We start from the raw sequence: 15844 nt of genomic DNA, 5'->3' as shown, positions 1-15844 counted from the left end.
AAACACACTCTGATGAGGACGAGGAACACCGGATTAGGGACAATATTTGATTTTATATATTTATATATATATATTATATTTGATTTATTTCATGTCATATATATATATATATATATGTTACCTAGTGTTTTTAGTGTGTCGTTCATCAAAGGAACCTTCATTTAAGCCAAATTTGCTTAGTAGATTCGAAATGTAAAAATACAAAATATCATGTGCATTTATATTTTATGCTTTTATCTAAAGGGACTTACATTGCATTCTTTATATTTATTGCACAAGCATGGTGGATATCTGCTATCTCAGCAGTTTAGCTGCCCGTGTTTCAGCTTTTCCTTCTTTTATTTCTACATAATCAGAGCATTTTTATAATCAAACAAAAAAGAGCAGTGCATAATCTGTGTGAAATATCATCTGAAAACTAGAGATGCACCGATATGACAATTTTGTCCGATAATTCTTTATATTTGAAAGCCGATAACCGATATATCTGCCGAAAAATCTAAATTTAAATTTGTATATAATTTCTGAAAGCCTGATTACAAAAAAATAAAGTCTCGCCATTAAAAGCCATGACCCAAACACAATTATAACGTTCTCATTATGATTTTATGTGCCGATATGACAGACTTGCGCTGCACTTTACTGTATTTTTATATTTTGAAGTGATTACAATCATATTTCAAGCAATTTAAACCCATCATGTTGAACAGTCGCATCTGAAGTGTCTCAGCTGAAGGAAATAATACATTAACGATAATGATAAAATTAAAGATAAACAGATATCGATTGATCATAGCGATATAGTGGCCGATATATTGTGCATCGCTTCTGATGTGTGCGTGAGGTGTGTAATAAACTGATGAATCTGAAGAGCAGAAGTGCTGAGATGGACTCGTGTCTGATGTCTGACTCATGTCTGAGTTTGGCTTTTACATCCTGAACCAGTTGAGGAACTTTGGTTACCGTGAGATTTGTTGCAAGCGTACGTGGTTTTGGGAAAGGCCTTGTTTCTTTGTTCACTGGGAGAGTTGTGCGGCGAACAAAATGTGTTGTTGAACAGCCTGATCTGATATCTGATCATGACCATTCATTCATTTCATCCTATGTGTGGCGATATGCATGTTTTGCCATTTGTTTAACAAATTTTAAGTCACTGTAAAATCAAAATTGGCTTATTTTGTAATGTAATATTGCAGAATTTATTCTACATTATCTGTGCACATCATTATTCTTGAATCAGAATAACTCCCTCTTGCAGCTTCTCTTCTCTGATGACGAGGGCGGGGTAACCGGTCACTCACATGAGATCAGCCAATAGCAAACCATCCAGTCAATTCCACACGGACACAATCAAGCCCCGCCCACATTTGTTCCTGAAGCGTTTTTACTCAGATGTACGGCACAATAGGGGAGAAAAGAGTGCAAATTCCCTTTCATGATGAGTATAAAGATTACGAGGGCATATGAATTAAAAAAAAATAAAGATGTGCACAAAATAATAATTATAAATACAACAATATTCCATAACAAAATAAGAATGGTCTGTTTTGATTTCAAATGACTTAAAATAGTGTAATTCTGTAGTGTGATAGTGAACGTGACGATAGTCTAATGATAAGCAGTGATTGTGATTGCAAACGGTGAAATAAACGCCCTCTCGTGTCGCTTCAGAAGCAGGAGGGGCGGGGCTCTGCATAGATTAGGCAAATAACCCGCGCTCTCGGCCAATGGCGTGCCGCCGTGCGCGGAGCCTGTCCTTATGCAAACGCGCCCGTGGCTGCAGATTCTCTGATGTGAGTCTCTCATTCAGAGCCTTTGTGTCGAGATCACCGGCGCCGCACCGAATAAACCACGAGAATGTGACATTTAGCGTGTGTTTCGCTTCTATTCGACGCGTTTATGGGCGGAATAGCATGAATTCTCCGTGTTACACGGTGGCGATGGATGTCGGTGTTTGTCAACTGAGGAGTTTTTCCATCTCGTTTCTGTCGTCGGTTCTGAGCTCGTCATCCGTCAGTCTCGAGAACAGGTGAATATGGAGATATTAATCATCATCATCATCATGTGCAGGGCAGCGGGTGTAAATATGATGTAATGTAATAAGCGGAAAACCCCTCATCTGATGCTCCAGCCTTTCAGTTTCGATTGCCTGGAATCTTCTTCTTTATTGAAGACTAGATGTTATGCAACACCATCAGAACCGCGAATGAATGAACAAATAAATGTGTTTCTTCCTCTTCTTCTCTTCTCTTCTCCCGCAGTTCTTCAGGAGCCAGTGTAGTGGCCATAGACAACAAGATCGAGCAAGCCATGGTGAGTTTACATCGATGTTTCTCTCGGTTAAGATCATTATTCTGCTTCACTGCGCGTGAACATCATCTTTACATAACCTGCGATGACACAAAGACTTCTGACAGATTAATAATGGAGTCACACTGCATTTAACACGCCTTTATAGGCGCTTGCTATGCATAATAATTGGGTTATTGTGTATGATAATGTCATATATGGACGTGGATTGTAATGTAATGACATGCATCTGTAGTTTCCTCTGAAGGCGAGTTGGGAACAGTTTTTTGGAACTCCTCGTTTTTGTCGTGATGTTTCCCACAGTGTTTATATTGTGTGTGTGTGTGTGTGTGTGTGTGTGTGTGGAGCCTGTGGTTGTTGCTAGGCAAACACTGACACCGATGCCCTGAATAACTGAGCTGCTCCTCCCTCTGGATGAAGAACATTCTGTTCCTCTTTCTGACTGGATGCAAAGATTATATACAGGCAGAATCCCTGATCTCAGAGTAAAGCTGTTGGTGATTTAGGGACTTTATTCTCACGGAAATATAAAACTGTGATTGAGAATTTCTATAAGGATTATAGATGTTTCTGCTCTAAATTGTTTAGGGTTGGAAAATCCTCCTCATCCGATCATGGCAAACTACTCTTCTGATTGACTACTGACTACTGTGATTTTATTTTTTATTCATTTGATTGCGAGTGCATTGCATAGACTCCGCCCACACGCTCTTCTGATTGTCTGGGATTTTTGATAGAGAGTGCAGTGCGTTTCCATAGACTCCGCCCACACGCTCTTCTGATTGGCTGTGATATTTAATTTGATTGCGAGTGCAGTGCACTTCCATAGACTCCGCCCACACACTCTTCTGATTGGCTGTGATATTTGATTAATTTGATTGCGAGTGCAGTGCGTTTCCATAGACTCCGCCCACACGCTCTTCTGATTGGCTGTGATATTTAATTTGATTGCGAGTGCAGTGCGCTTCCATAGACTCCGCCCACACACACTCCTGATTGGCTCTACTTTGTATTTGATTTTGTCACTGGAATCTTATGTCATCGCTTCGGTTTGTAATATGATCACATTTTGAGTCTCTAAAATGCATGTTTGAGGGTAGAAGTTGATCCTCTAGTGTACAGGAATGTGATTCTGATATTGAATACATCTTGTTCCTGCAGGACCTGGTGAAGAGTCACCTGATGTACGCGGTGCGCGAGGAGGTGGAGGTGCTGAAGGAGCAGATCAAGGAGCTGGTGGAGAAGAACTCTCAGCTGGAGCAGGAGAACATGCTTCTGAAGAACCTGGCCAGTCCCGAGCAGCTGGCCCAGTTCCAGGCGCAGGTCCAGTCCGGCTCTCCCACCTCAGGGGCCCCGCCGGCCCCCACGCCCAACCCGGGCCCCGGGGCCACCGCGTGACGGGCCCCGCCCACACTGTGAACGGACTCACGCATGAACATTCGCCACGCTCTGACTTCATCGCACACCTTGCTGTCAAACGTCACGCGTAAAGAGCTTCACCCGCCTCAGACAATCAGTGCTAACCGAGCCGGAGCCGGACCGGGCCGGAGCCACATTCTCCTCCTGTTTTTATGATGATTTCGTTACTGGTTTTATTTTGTTTGCCTTTTATTTTTGTTTTAGCTGTATTGAATTAATGAGCAATTTGTAGTCGACACACAAGACCAAACGAGGGCGAATGTGAACTTTGACCTCAGTGTTGTGGGAATCTGGGACAGTTCAGAGGCTCAAGTGTTTGTGTGTAAAAATAAAACGTGGGGCCATGAATCGAGTTTCACGATGAGAACGAAAACACACACGCACACACACACACACACATGGACTTCCTCACGGACGATTAAGTTATTTGCCTTACAGTCCATCGCTCTGCTCAGTGATCGTGACCCTTGACCTCACAGTACATGCATGTTTCCTTCAAACGATGTGACGTCATGCAGTTGCACATTGACTTTAATAAATGACCATGAAATGAAGCTGGTGTCCTGCTGCGCTCCTTCACACGGGAACTGCTGGCTCTCTAGTAGCTGTCGGTCAGTCAGTGCTGCTAATGTTACTTCTGTGACCCAATCGTGACCCCAAACACCTTTACATGACCAAATGGTGTGTTTGTCATGCACTGTTCAGTTTTGAGGTCTATTTTGCTTCCATAATGTGACTAGTGGAAAGAAAACATCCATAATACACATTTAAAGTTGTGCTCGAATGAGAAGAAAGAAGTGATTCTGAAACGAGTCGTCAGTAATTCAGTCTCTGCTGATCCTGCGTAGGTTTGTAACTCATTAGCATAATGCCAGCCTGTGGTGTTGATTGGCTGAGCAGCGTCTCTTAGCCCCGCCCTCAAACACTGTAGTGTCTCTGAGACTGGGAGAGTTTGGCTCGTGTTGTTCGTGTGGAGAAGACGCTGTTTTCTGAGATCGATCCGGTAAAACCCACGCCATCGTCACTGTTCGCATCACTGAGATCAAGAGCTGAGATTCAGATATGATAATGAGCGTTTGCTTTCTGACCAATCACAGCAGAGCAGCTCTCAGAGAGGCGGGGCTTAGAGAGACTGAATCCTTGAAGCGTTTCAGACACTGAGAGAGAAGAGCTGACGCTGCAGTGGAGATCATGAGGAGATTAAAGTGTTATTGATCTTGGATGAATGTAAAACTATTCAAAACACAATTACGAACATAAAAAAGTAGCATCATGGGGCACTTCAAGTGTTTATTTCATTGCACCTTATCTATTTGCGTCTGTAAATTTCAATCGTTAAAGGCTGAGAGTTTGAATCAGAAATCTCCTCTTCTGCAGCTTTACACACACCAGACTTTACAGTTTTATTATTATCTATATTCTGAAGGATTGTTCATTCAACATCATCATCATAGAACACTGTACTTCTATAAACATGGTGAAAATGTATTTGTTTGTGTCTGTTTACAGTATCTTCTGATTTATGATAGTGATAAAAAGAGAAATCCAGAATTTCCCCTCTGGAAAAACCTTTAATATTTTGACGAATCAAACAAGAATTAAGAACCTGGCTTCTGCAAAATGTATGCAAATGAGTGCATATTTAAATAAGATAATGCTTTGTTTGCATTTTTAAACGCAGCATTTCAGAGAGCATGAATTATAAATCCGCTGTCTTAATGTGCTGATGTTGATGTATGTATTACGCTTTAGTCTTTTATTAGTCCTAAATAACTAAATATAGACATGAAGAAGCTAACTGCAGTGACCGCTGACTGATTCACACTCATCATGATTCATTCATTCAGATCTCATCTTTAACCCTTTAAAGCCTGACATGTGTAATTATTGTCAGACAGTTACATTTTGAAATGGATGAGTTTATTGAACGTACAGACAAAATATATTTTATTAAAGTTTCCTTGTGTTTTATGTTGAGTATATTTGATCCATCAGGCTTTTATGGCTCATATAGTCTGATATAGTGAGAATATGGAGGAAAAGGTTTGCCACAGATTCAGATATTTATATGAAATGCTGATGATCGTAATGTAAATAAACCGTACAGAAGATTCTTATAAAACGCATGTAATATCGAGGCCGTGTCAGATATGATGCAGGAGCTTTATAGGGTTAATATGTGTTGCTGATGGTCACTGGACTTCTGGTGTGACCTTTGACTTTAAGCCCCGCCCCCTCTGCCCCACAGCAGCCAATCAGCAGCAGCGCTTGAAGGTCTGAAGCCTCGTGTGTCTGAGTGTGTTTCCTGTTTGTTCGGAGCCCAACAGGAAGTTGCTCCTCACAGCCTGAAATGTTCTCCATCAGCAGTTCAGATTTATTCCACATTAACGATGAAGTCTTTGTCCAGCGGATGTGAAATGCAGTTTTCTCTGCTGATGATGTGAATGTTCGTCTAACTTTTTTTTTAAACGTCTCTTTGTTTCAGAGAACATACAAATGTAACGTTCTCATAATGTTTGGAGAATGGAATGTTCCCTTAATGTTCACATGACCAAGAAGATCGTTTGGATGTGTTGAGCTTTCAGAAGTAATGATTTCATAACTTCACGGGAACGTTAGAACTTTTGACCTGAATTGTTTTTCACATAGATTTGAACAGGATATTTTGTGACAGTGATTCAGGAACATTCCCATCAACCAATCAGATCATGTCTGATGATGACACACTTCCTATTGAATGTTCATTTAGCGAGGTTTATTGAAGGACTGTTGAACACTGCAAGTTTAAAATACTTCACAGTTCTTAATGACCTCAATCATTCCTATGAAAAATGATATTTTATTTATTTTGATTTGAACTCAGTGAACTAGTTCTGCTTTAACCTGCAGTGTAAACACACACACGTTCCCAGAACATCCGCATCCAAACACACAGAGCTCCAGTCAGTGCTGAAAATAAGCTCTTTCATATTAGACTGTATTTTATGCTCTATTCTTTATGGATTATTTGGATTATTTTGAGCTAGTTTCTAGTTACAAGTGCTGTGCATTTAAATGCAAATCAAAATGCTGATTGAAAAACATCTCATTAAAAACCTGTTTTAAAGGTTTACATGTGTATGTGATGGCTAATAAACATTAATGAACTTTCCCTGACCAAAAAATAAATAAAAAGATTGTGCATGTCAATTTAATGAAGTTTAATCTGCTCGCTGCATTGTTTGACACTGCACACACAACCATTCTGCTTGAAGCTATTTTCAGTTACAACAAGCCATGGAATTTATTTTTATTTTTTAATTATTACTATTTAAATTTTTCTTCCAGAATTAGACTTTTTTCAGAAATCTGGAATGTTTTGGACCACAGAAAAGTGGAAAATGTTCCAAACGCTAGTTCTGAGTGAGTACTTGTGTGACTGGTCAGTGCTGGAGCTCCTCCAGGCGAGTCCGCAGATCGCGCAGCTGCTGCTCCAGGTGTGTGACGTCACTGCGCAGACGCCAGTGTCCCGACTGGGCCTTCATCAGCTGACTGCGCAGACGCTTCAGGACCGCCTCACATCTGCGCTGCTCAATCTGAGCACAGAAACTCAAGTCAAGTCTCCTTCATTTATACAACACAGACTGTTTCAAAGCAGCTTTACGGAGATAACGGGAAAATAATGCAACGAAACATCACGAGGATCACGTTTGAATTCGTCTCGTAATTGATGAGGTTTGCATCATTTTCCTGTTTATGACTTAATTTGATGAGGGCAATTTGTAAAGAAAGACACACGCCTGCGCACATATATATATATATTCATACGCGCATATCTATAGACTAAACACGTGATCCGCATGTGCGCCGTCAGCGTTCTCACGGGTTCACGTTTTTTAAGTTTACACAGAGATGATCACGTTTTTTAAATTGTTCAGCGTTTGCACGAGATCCTGTTTCAGAGTGTGTGTTCTCGAGCTCCAGAGAGTGTGTTCTCGAGCTCCAGAGAGTGTGTTCTCGAGCTCCAGTGTGCGTGTTCTCGAGCTCCAGAGTGTGTGTTCTCGAGCTCCAGAGTGTATGTTCTCGAGCTCCAGTGTGCGTGTTCTCGAGCTCCAGAGTGTGTGTTCTCGAGCTCCAGAGTGTGTGTTCTCGAGCTCCAGAGTGTGTTCTCGAGCTCCAGAGTGTGTTCTCGAGCTCCAGAGAGTGTGTTCTCGAGCTCCAGAGTGTGTGTTCTCGAGCTCCAGTGTGCGTGTTCTCGAGCTCCAGTGTGCGTGTTCTCGAGCTCCAGAGTGTGTTCTCGAGCTCCAGAGTGTGTTCTCGAGCTCCAGAGAGTGTGTTCTCGAGCTCCAGAGTGTGTGTTCTCGAGCTCCAGAGTGCGTGTTCTCGAGCTCCAGTGTGCGTGTTCTCGAGCTCCAGAGTGTGTGTTCTCGAGCTCCAGAGTGTGTGTTCTCGAGCTCCAGAGTGTGTTCTCGAGCTCCAGTTTGTGTGTTCTCGAGCTCCAGAGTGTGTTCTCGAGCTCCAGAGTGTGTGTTCTCGAGCTCCAGAGAGTGTGTGTTCTCGAGCTCCAGAGAGTGTGTGTTCTCGAGCTCCAGAGAGTGTGTTCTCGAGCTCCAGAGAGTGTGTTCTCGAGCTCCAGAGTGTGTTCTCGAGCTCCAGAGAGTGTGTTCTCGAGCTCCAGAGAGTGTGTTCTCGAGCTCCAGAGAGTGTGTTCTCGAGCTCCAGAGAGTGTGTGTTCTCGAGCTCCAGAGAGTGTGTGTTCTCGAGCTCCAGAGAGTGTGTTCTCGAGCTCCAGAGTGTGTTCTCGAGCTCCAGAGAGTGTGTTCTCGAGCTCCAGAGAGTGTGTTCTCGAGCTCCAGAGTGTGTGTTCTCGAGCTCCAGAGTGTGTGTTCTCGAGCTCCAGAGAGTGTGTTCTCGAGCTCCAGAGTGTGTGTTCTCGAGCTCCAGAGTGTGTGTTCTCGAGCTCCAGAGTGTGTGTTCTCGAGCTCCAGAGAGTGTGTTCTCGAGCTCCAGAGTGTGTGTTCTCGAGCTCCAGAGCGTGTTCTCGAGCTCCAGTGTGCGTGTTCTCGAGCTCCAGAGTGTGTGTTCTCGAGCTCCAGAGTGTGTGTTCTCGAGCTCCAGAGTGTGTGTTCTCGAGCTCCAGAGTGTGTTCTCGAGCTCCAGAGTGTGTGTTCTCGAGCTCCAGAGTGTGTGTTCTCGGGCTCCAGAGTGTGTTCTCGAGCTCCAGTTTGTGTGTTCTCGAGCTCCAGAGTGTGTTCTCGAGCTCCAGAGAGTGTGTGTTCTCGAGCTCCAGAGTGTGTGTTCTCGAGCTCCAGAGAGTGTGTTCTCGAGCTCCAGAGTGTGTTCTCGAGCTCCAGAGAGTGTGTTCTCGAGCTCCAGAGTGTGTTCTCGAGCTCCAGAGAGTGTGTTCTCGAGCTCCAGAGTGTGTTCTCGAGCTCCAGAGAGTGTGTGTTCTCGAGCTCCAGAGTGTGTGTTCTCGAGCTCCAGAGAGTGTGTTCTCGAGCTCCAGAGTGTGTGTTCTCGAGCTCCAGAGAGTGTGTTCTCGAGCTCCAGAGTGTGTTCTCGAGCTCCAGAGAGTGTGTTCTCGAGCTCCAGAGTGTGTTCTCGAGCTCCAGAGAGTGTGTTCTCGAGCTCCAGAGTGTGTGTTCTCGAGCTCCAGAGTGTGTGTTCTCGAGCTCCAGAGTGTGTTCTCGAGCTCCAGTTTGTGTGTTCTCGAGCTCCAGAGTGTGTTCTCGAGCTCCAGAGAGTGTGTTCTCGAGCTCCAGAGAGTGTGTTCTCGAGCTCCAGAGAGTGTGTTCTCGAGCTCCAGAGAGTGTGTGTTCTCGAGCTCCAGAGAGTGTGTGTTCTCGAGCTCCAGAGAGTGTGTTCTCGAGCTCCAGAGTGTGTTCTCGAGCTCCAGAGAGTGTGTTCTCGAGCTCCAGAGAGTGTGTTCTCGAGCTCCAGAGTGTGTGTTCTCGAGCTCCAGAGTGTGTGTTCTCGAGCTCCAGAGAGTGTGTTCTCGAGCTCCAGAGTGTGTGTTCTCGAGCTCCAGAGTGTGTGTTCTCGAGCTTCAGAGTGTGTGTTCTCGAGCTCCAGAGAGTGTGTTCTCGAGCTCCAGAGTGTGTGTTCTCGAGCTCCAGAGCGTGTTCTCGAGCTCCAGTGTGCGTGTTCTCGAGCTCCAGAGTGTGTGTTCTCGAGCTCCAGAGTGTGTGTTCTCGAGCTCCAGAGTGTGTTCTCGAGCTCCAGAGTGTGTGTTCTCGAGCTCCAGAGTGTGTGTTCTCGGGCTCCAGAGTGTGTTCTCGAGCTCCAGTTTGTGTGTTCTCGAGCTCCAGAGTGTGTTCTCGAGCTCCAGAGAGTGTGTGTTCTCGAGCTCCAGAGTGTGTGTTCTCGAGCTCCAGAGAGTGTGTTCTCGAGCTCCAGAGTGTGTGTTCTCGAGCTCCAGAGTGTGTGTTCTCGAGCTCCAGAGTGTGTTCTCGAGCTCCAGTTTGTGTTCTCGAGCTCCAGAGTGTGTTCTCGAGCTCCAGAGTGTGTTCTCGAGCTCCAGAGTGTGTGTTCTCGAGCTCCAGAGAGTGTGTTCTCGAGCTCCAGAGTGTGTTCTCGAGCTCCAGAGAGTGTGTTCTCGAGCTCCAGAGTGTGTTCTCGAGCTCCAGAGAGTGTGTTCTCGAGCTCCAGAGTGTGTGTTCTCGAGCTCCAGAGAGTGTGTTCTCGAGCTCCAGAGTGTGTGTTCTCGAGCTCCAGAGTGTGTGTTCTCGAGCTCCAGAGAGTGTGTTCTCGAGCTCCAGAGTGTGTGTTCTCGAGCTCCAGAGTGTGTGTTCTCGAGCTCCAGAGTGTGTGTTCTCGAGCTCCAGAGTGTGTTTTCGAGCTCCAGTTTGTGTGTTCTCGAGCTCCAGAGTGTGTGTTCTCGAGCTCCAGAGTGTGTTCTCGAGCTCCAGAGAGTGTGTTCTCGAGCTCCAGAGTGTGTGTTCTCGAGCTCCAGAGTGTGTGTTCTCGAGCTCCAGAGTGTGTTCTCGAGCTCCAGTTTGTGTGTTCTCGAGCTCCAGAGTGTGTGTTCTCGAGCTCCAGAGTGTGTTCTCGAGCTCCAGAGAGTGTGTTCTCGAGCTCCAGAGTGTGTGTTCTCGAGCTCTAGAGTGTGTTCTCGAGCTCCAGAGTGTGTGTTCTCGAGCTCCAGAGTGTGTGTTCTCGAGCTCAAACACTGTGTGTGAACGAACGGCCAGAACACATTAAAGTTTCTGTTTCCTGTAAGAACGGTGTGTGTTAGCGGCCGCTAAGTTAATAACTAATGATCTTTACAACGGAAGTGAATCAAACTAACTTTATCTGGACAATAACTCTATTCTAGATCTGCTGTAAAGCCTGATCTCTGTTACTGTAATCTCCTCTTATCACTGTAAAGCGGCTGTGGGTCATCTGTGTTAGAGCGCTGTAGAAATGAAGGAGTGACGCTGCTGTGAATCGGTCTGTACTGTATAAAGCTTGGTTTACCTCGATCTCTCTCCTCAGCTGTGTGTGTGTTCGCTGTTCCTCCTCCAGTTGAGCTTTCCTCTCCTTCAATGTCCGTCTGCCTTCCTGAATATTCACCTTAAGACAGTCAATTTCCTTCTGGAAAAATCAAAACAAAGCATATTCTTATGCTCAGTTTATGATGTTGCATAAAAACACTGGATGGAAACACCAAGATGATCATAAACACACACACTCAACTGAGGCTGATGATGTTTGTGTCTGCTAAGAAGACATGCGCATAAACTATGACGGAAACACATTTACTGGATAAATCCCTCAATAAACTCATGTGACTTTCCCTCAGCGTCAGCTGTGATTGGATAACTGGAGTAACCAGCGGACCAATGGCGTCGCAGCGTCTCTAATGTTGGTTTGGTGTTTCTGAAACGCCGGAGTCGAAGTGTGTGATCAGAATGATGAGGTTTAACTCCCTCCAGAAGCGTCTCACACACACGAGTGTGTTCCCGAACGCCAGCATCTGAACGCCAGAGAACATGACAGCGTTTACTGTGTTCGTCTGACGCTCGACACACACTCGTTTATGATGGAGGGAGAAACAGCCGACTGCAGAAACTCACAGTTTATTACTGATATTTAGTAGGGTTGCAAAGGGGTGGAAAATTTCCGGTAAATTTCCGGAAAGTTTCCGGTAAATTTCCGGAAAGTTTCCGGTAAATTTCCATGGGAAGTTAAGCTGGGGAATTTTGGAAATATTCATTACCACGGCAACCGCTTGCGCGTCCACTCTGAAAGTAACTGTACACATAAGAGACGGATAAATACATTATTTAAGGTTATTTCTATTCGTTAGAATATTGATATATGAACTTGTTGTCAAGTAAGCCCTGTTGTGAGCATGTGCGTCTCTCTAAACTTTCAGTGTGCTGCACTGCTCTAGTTGACAAATGATTTACTCTTAGCTTCTGACCAAGGCTGTATCTCAATACTAGTTTTACTTGATCTTAGTGCTGCGTTCGATACTATAGATCACACAATACTCTTAGATCGGCTACAAAACTATACCGGTGTTCAAGGACAAGCATTAAGCTGGTTCAGATCATACCTATCTGAACGCTACCATTTTGTCTATTTAAACGGAGAAAAATCGATCATAACTCCAGTAAACTATGGAGTGCCGCAGGGATCTGTGTTAGGCCCTCTATTATTCTCAATATATATGCTGCCACTTGGAAATATTATAAGGAAACATGGAATTAGTTTCCATTGTTATGCTGATGACACTCAACTATATATTTCATCACGGCCGGATGAAAACGCTAAATTATCCAAATTGACAGAGTGTGTTAAAGATATAAAAGATTGGATGACGCACAATTTTCTTTTATTAAATCCAGATAAGACAGAGGTAATACTTATCGGTTCAAAAAACCGCCCACAAAACCTCCTTCAATACAACTTTAACATAGTAGGGTGTCCTGTTACTTTATCCTCTACAGTAAAAGACCTGGGTGTTATATTAGATTGTAACTTGTCTTTTGAAAATCATATTTCATATGTTACAAAAACAGCCTTTTTTCACCTTAGAAATATTGCTAAATTACGTAACATGCTATCTGTTTCTGATGCAGAAAAGCTAGTTCATGCATTCATGACCTCGAGACTAGATTACTGTAATGCTTTATTAGCTGGTTGTCCTGCATCCTCAATAAACAAGCTACAGTTAGTCCAAAATGCCGCCGCTAGAGTTCTTACTAGATCAAGAAAGTTTGACCATATAACACCAATTTTATCATCACTACATTGGTTACCTATAAAGTTCCGTATTAATTACAAGGTATTGCTACTGACTTATAAAGCCCTAAACGGCTTAGCTCCAGTTTATTTAACGGATCTTCTATCGCCCTATAATCCATCGCGCTCTTTAAGGTCACTAAATTCGAAGCTTCTGGTCATACCTAGGATATCCAGATCCACCAAAGGAGGGAGAGCATTTTCACATTTAGCACCAAAACTCTGGAATAGCCTTCCTGATACTGTTCGTTGCTCAGATTCGCTCTCCCAGTTTAAAACTAGATTAAAGACGCATCTCTTCAGCCAGGCATTCATATAATATTTTAATCTTACAGTTAAATCCGGTCTCTACTTCATAAACGCCAGAGGAGAACTGGCCCCCGACTGAGCCTGGGTTCTCCCAAGGTTTTTTTTTCTCCATTAGGTCACCTAATGGAGTTTTTCGGTTCCTTGCCACTGTTGCCTTTGGCTTGCTCAGTTGGGGATGCTTAAATTGATTAATCGATTCAACAGTGCTATTGATCTGCATTACCAAACGTGGATGTTTTACACCAGAAACAAACACTGATGTACTATTTTATTTAATACTGTGAAGCTGCTTTGATACAATCTGTATTGTGAAAAGCGCTATATAAATAAAGTTGACTTGACTTGACTTGACTTCTGCACCTTCCCCCCCGAAAATATCACGCTAATTTGGAAAACGTAATTCCTTTTGTGGATCCTCTTGGTCATTCTTCATGTTTCTTTGACAAATATCAGTGTCTCAGTCTCACGCACGCTGCACGCGAGTTAACCACGCCTACTTATTTACATGTCGCGGTATACACGGAATAAAAAAATCTGTTACGGTTGACATTTTCTTCAGCGGTAATGATATATACCGTCATACCGCCCAGCTACTTATGTGGTAAATAAAGTTATGCTAGCTTATTTAGCATCTAACTTATCAACTTGCTATCTACTAGATGTATACATTTGTATGTGATATTTGCAATTTAAACATTTAATAAATATATTTCCCCATAATATCATCAAAACTTACTTCACTTTGTTTAGTCCACAGGCTCAAATGTGTGCCTTCAATAGCCTTGTGCTTTGGGCTTCTGTACATGTGATGGAGGCATGCACAGTGCCAGTGGGGGGTGTGGTCTCAGTAGCCATGCAGTAAGCAGTGTGCAGTGTGCATGTGATTGAGGAATGGCATGGAAATTCAATTGTATTTGAATAGCATCTGTTTGTTTTAGTCAAGATTATGCTAAAATATACTTTCCTCAACTATATTTAAGTTCCCTATGAAGAGCCAACCTTCAAATTTGAAAATTCCCTGTTTATTCCCGTTTATTACCATAAATTCCCATTAATTCCCATGGAAAGTTTCCATCTTTGAAAATTCCCAGAATTTTGCAACCCTTATATTTAGTGATGGTTTTGAGCACATGGGATGGAAACGCAGTATGCGAGTACCTTTTATGATGAATAGATGCACTTTTATGATGGACAGATGCACTTTTATGATGGACGGATGCACTTTTATGATGGATGGATGCACTTTTATGATGGATAGATGCACTTTTATGATGGACAGATGCACTTTTATGATGGATAGATGCACTTTTATGATGGATAGATGCACTTTTATGATGGATAGATGCACTTTTATGATGGATAGATGCACTTTTATGATGGATAGATGCACTTTTATGATGGATAGATGCACTTTTATGATGGACAGATGCACTTTTATGATGGACAGATGCACTTTTATGATGGACAGATGCACTTTTATGATGGATAGATGCACTTTTATGATGGACAGATGCACTTTTATGATGGATAGATGCACTTTTATGATGGATAGATGCACTTTTATGATGGATAGATGCACTTTTATGATGGATAGATGCACTTTTATGATGGATAGATGCACTTTTATGATGGACAGATGCACTTTTATGATGGACAGATGCACTTTTATGATGGACAGATGCACTTTTATGATGAATAGATGCACTTTTATGATGGATAGATGCACTTTTATGATGGACAGATGCACTTTTATGATGGACAGATGCACTTTTATGATGGACAGATGCACTTTTATGATGGATAGATGCACTTTTATGATGGACAGATGCACTTTTATGATGATAGATGCACTTTTATGATGGATAGATGCACTTTTATGATGGACAGTTGCACTTTTATGATGGATAGATGCACTTTTATGATGGATAGATGCACTTTTATGATGGACAGATGCACTTTTATGATGATAGATGCACTTTTATGATGGATAGATGCACTTTTATGATGGACAGATGCACTTTTATGATGGACAGATGCACTTTTATGATGGATAGATGCACTTTTATGATGGACAGATGCACTTTTATGATGATAGATGCACTTTTATGATGGATAGATGCACTTTTATGATGGACAGTTGCACTTTTATGATGGATAGATGCACTTTTATGATGGACAGATGCACTTTTATGATGGACAGATGCACTTTTATGATGGATAGATGCACTTTTATGATGGACAGATGCACTTTTATGATGATAGATGCACTTTTATGATGGATAGATGCACTTTTATGATGGACAGATGCACTTTTATGATGGATAGATGCACTTTTATGATGGACAGATGCACTTTTATGATTGATAGATGCACTTTTATGATGGATAGATGCACTTTTATGATGGATAGATGCACTTTTATGATGGATAGATGCACTTTTATGATGGACAGATGCACTTTTATGATGGATAGATGCACTTTTATGATGGACAGATGCACTTTTATGATGGACAGATGCACTTTTATGATGGATAGATGCACTTTTATGATGGACAGATGCACTTTTATGATGGATAGATGCACTTTTATGATGGAC

At 42.8% G+C, this 15844-nt stretch overlaps 2 protein-coding genes across 3 annotated transcripts in view; one reads left to right on the top strand and one right to left on the bottom strand.

The window, feature by feature from the left end:
- Nucleotides 1-5217, top strand: part of LOC308699348 (TSC22 domain family protein 1) — an 11888-nt gene extending 6671 nt beyond the window's left edge. The window contains exons 1-3 of one of the 2 annotated variants that reach the window (XM_081380096.1): nucleotides 1732-2029; nucleotides 2262-2313; nucleotides 3472-5217. In XM_081380096.1, the coding sequence (XP_081236222.1) occupies nucleotides 1914-2029; nucleotides 2262-2313; nucleotides 3472-3708 (405 nt within the window). In that variant the 5' untranslated portion in view covers nucleotides 1732-1913 and the 3' untranslated portion in view covers nucleotides 3709-5217. Of the gene's footprint in view, nucleotides 1-1731; nucleotides 2030-2261; nucleotides 2314-3471 lie in introns of those variants that run through there. The other variant, XM_081380095.1, reaches the window with a different exon arrangement.
- A 419-nt stretch (nucleotides 5218-5636) lies between these two features.
- Nucleotides 5637-15844, bottom strand: part of ccdc122 (coiled-coil domain containing 122) — a 12255-nt gene continuing 2047 nt past the window's right edge. The window contains exons 4-5 of the mRNA XM_081380100.1: nucleotides 11167-11283; nucleotides 5637-7304 (exon numbers count right to left, since the gene is read on the bottom strand). Of these exons, the coding sequence (XP_081236226.1) occupies nucleotides 7152-7304; nucleotides 11167-11283 (270 nt within the window). The 3' untranslated portion in view covers nucleotides 5637-7151. The remainder of the gene's footprint in view (nucleotides 7305-11166; nucleotides 11284-15844) is intronic.

Source organism: Scardinius erythrophthalmus, assembly GCF_964197995.2.
Source record: "Scardinius erythrophthalmus genome assembly, chromosome: 12".
Lineage (NCBI taxonomy): Eukaryota > Metazoa > Chordata > Actinopteri > Cypriniformes > Leuciscidae > Scardinius > Scardinius erythrophthalmus.
The sequence above is the reverse complement of the archived record's forward strand: the minus strand, read 5'-3'. Positions and strand labels throughout refer to the sequence as shown.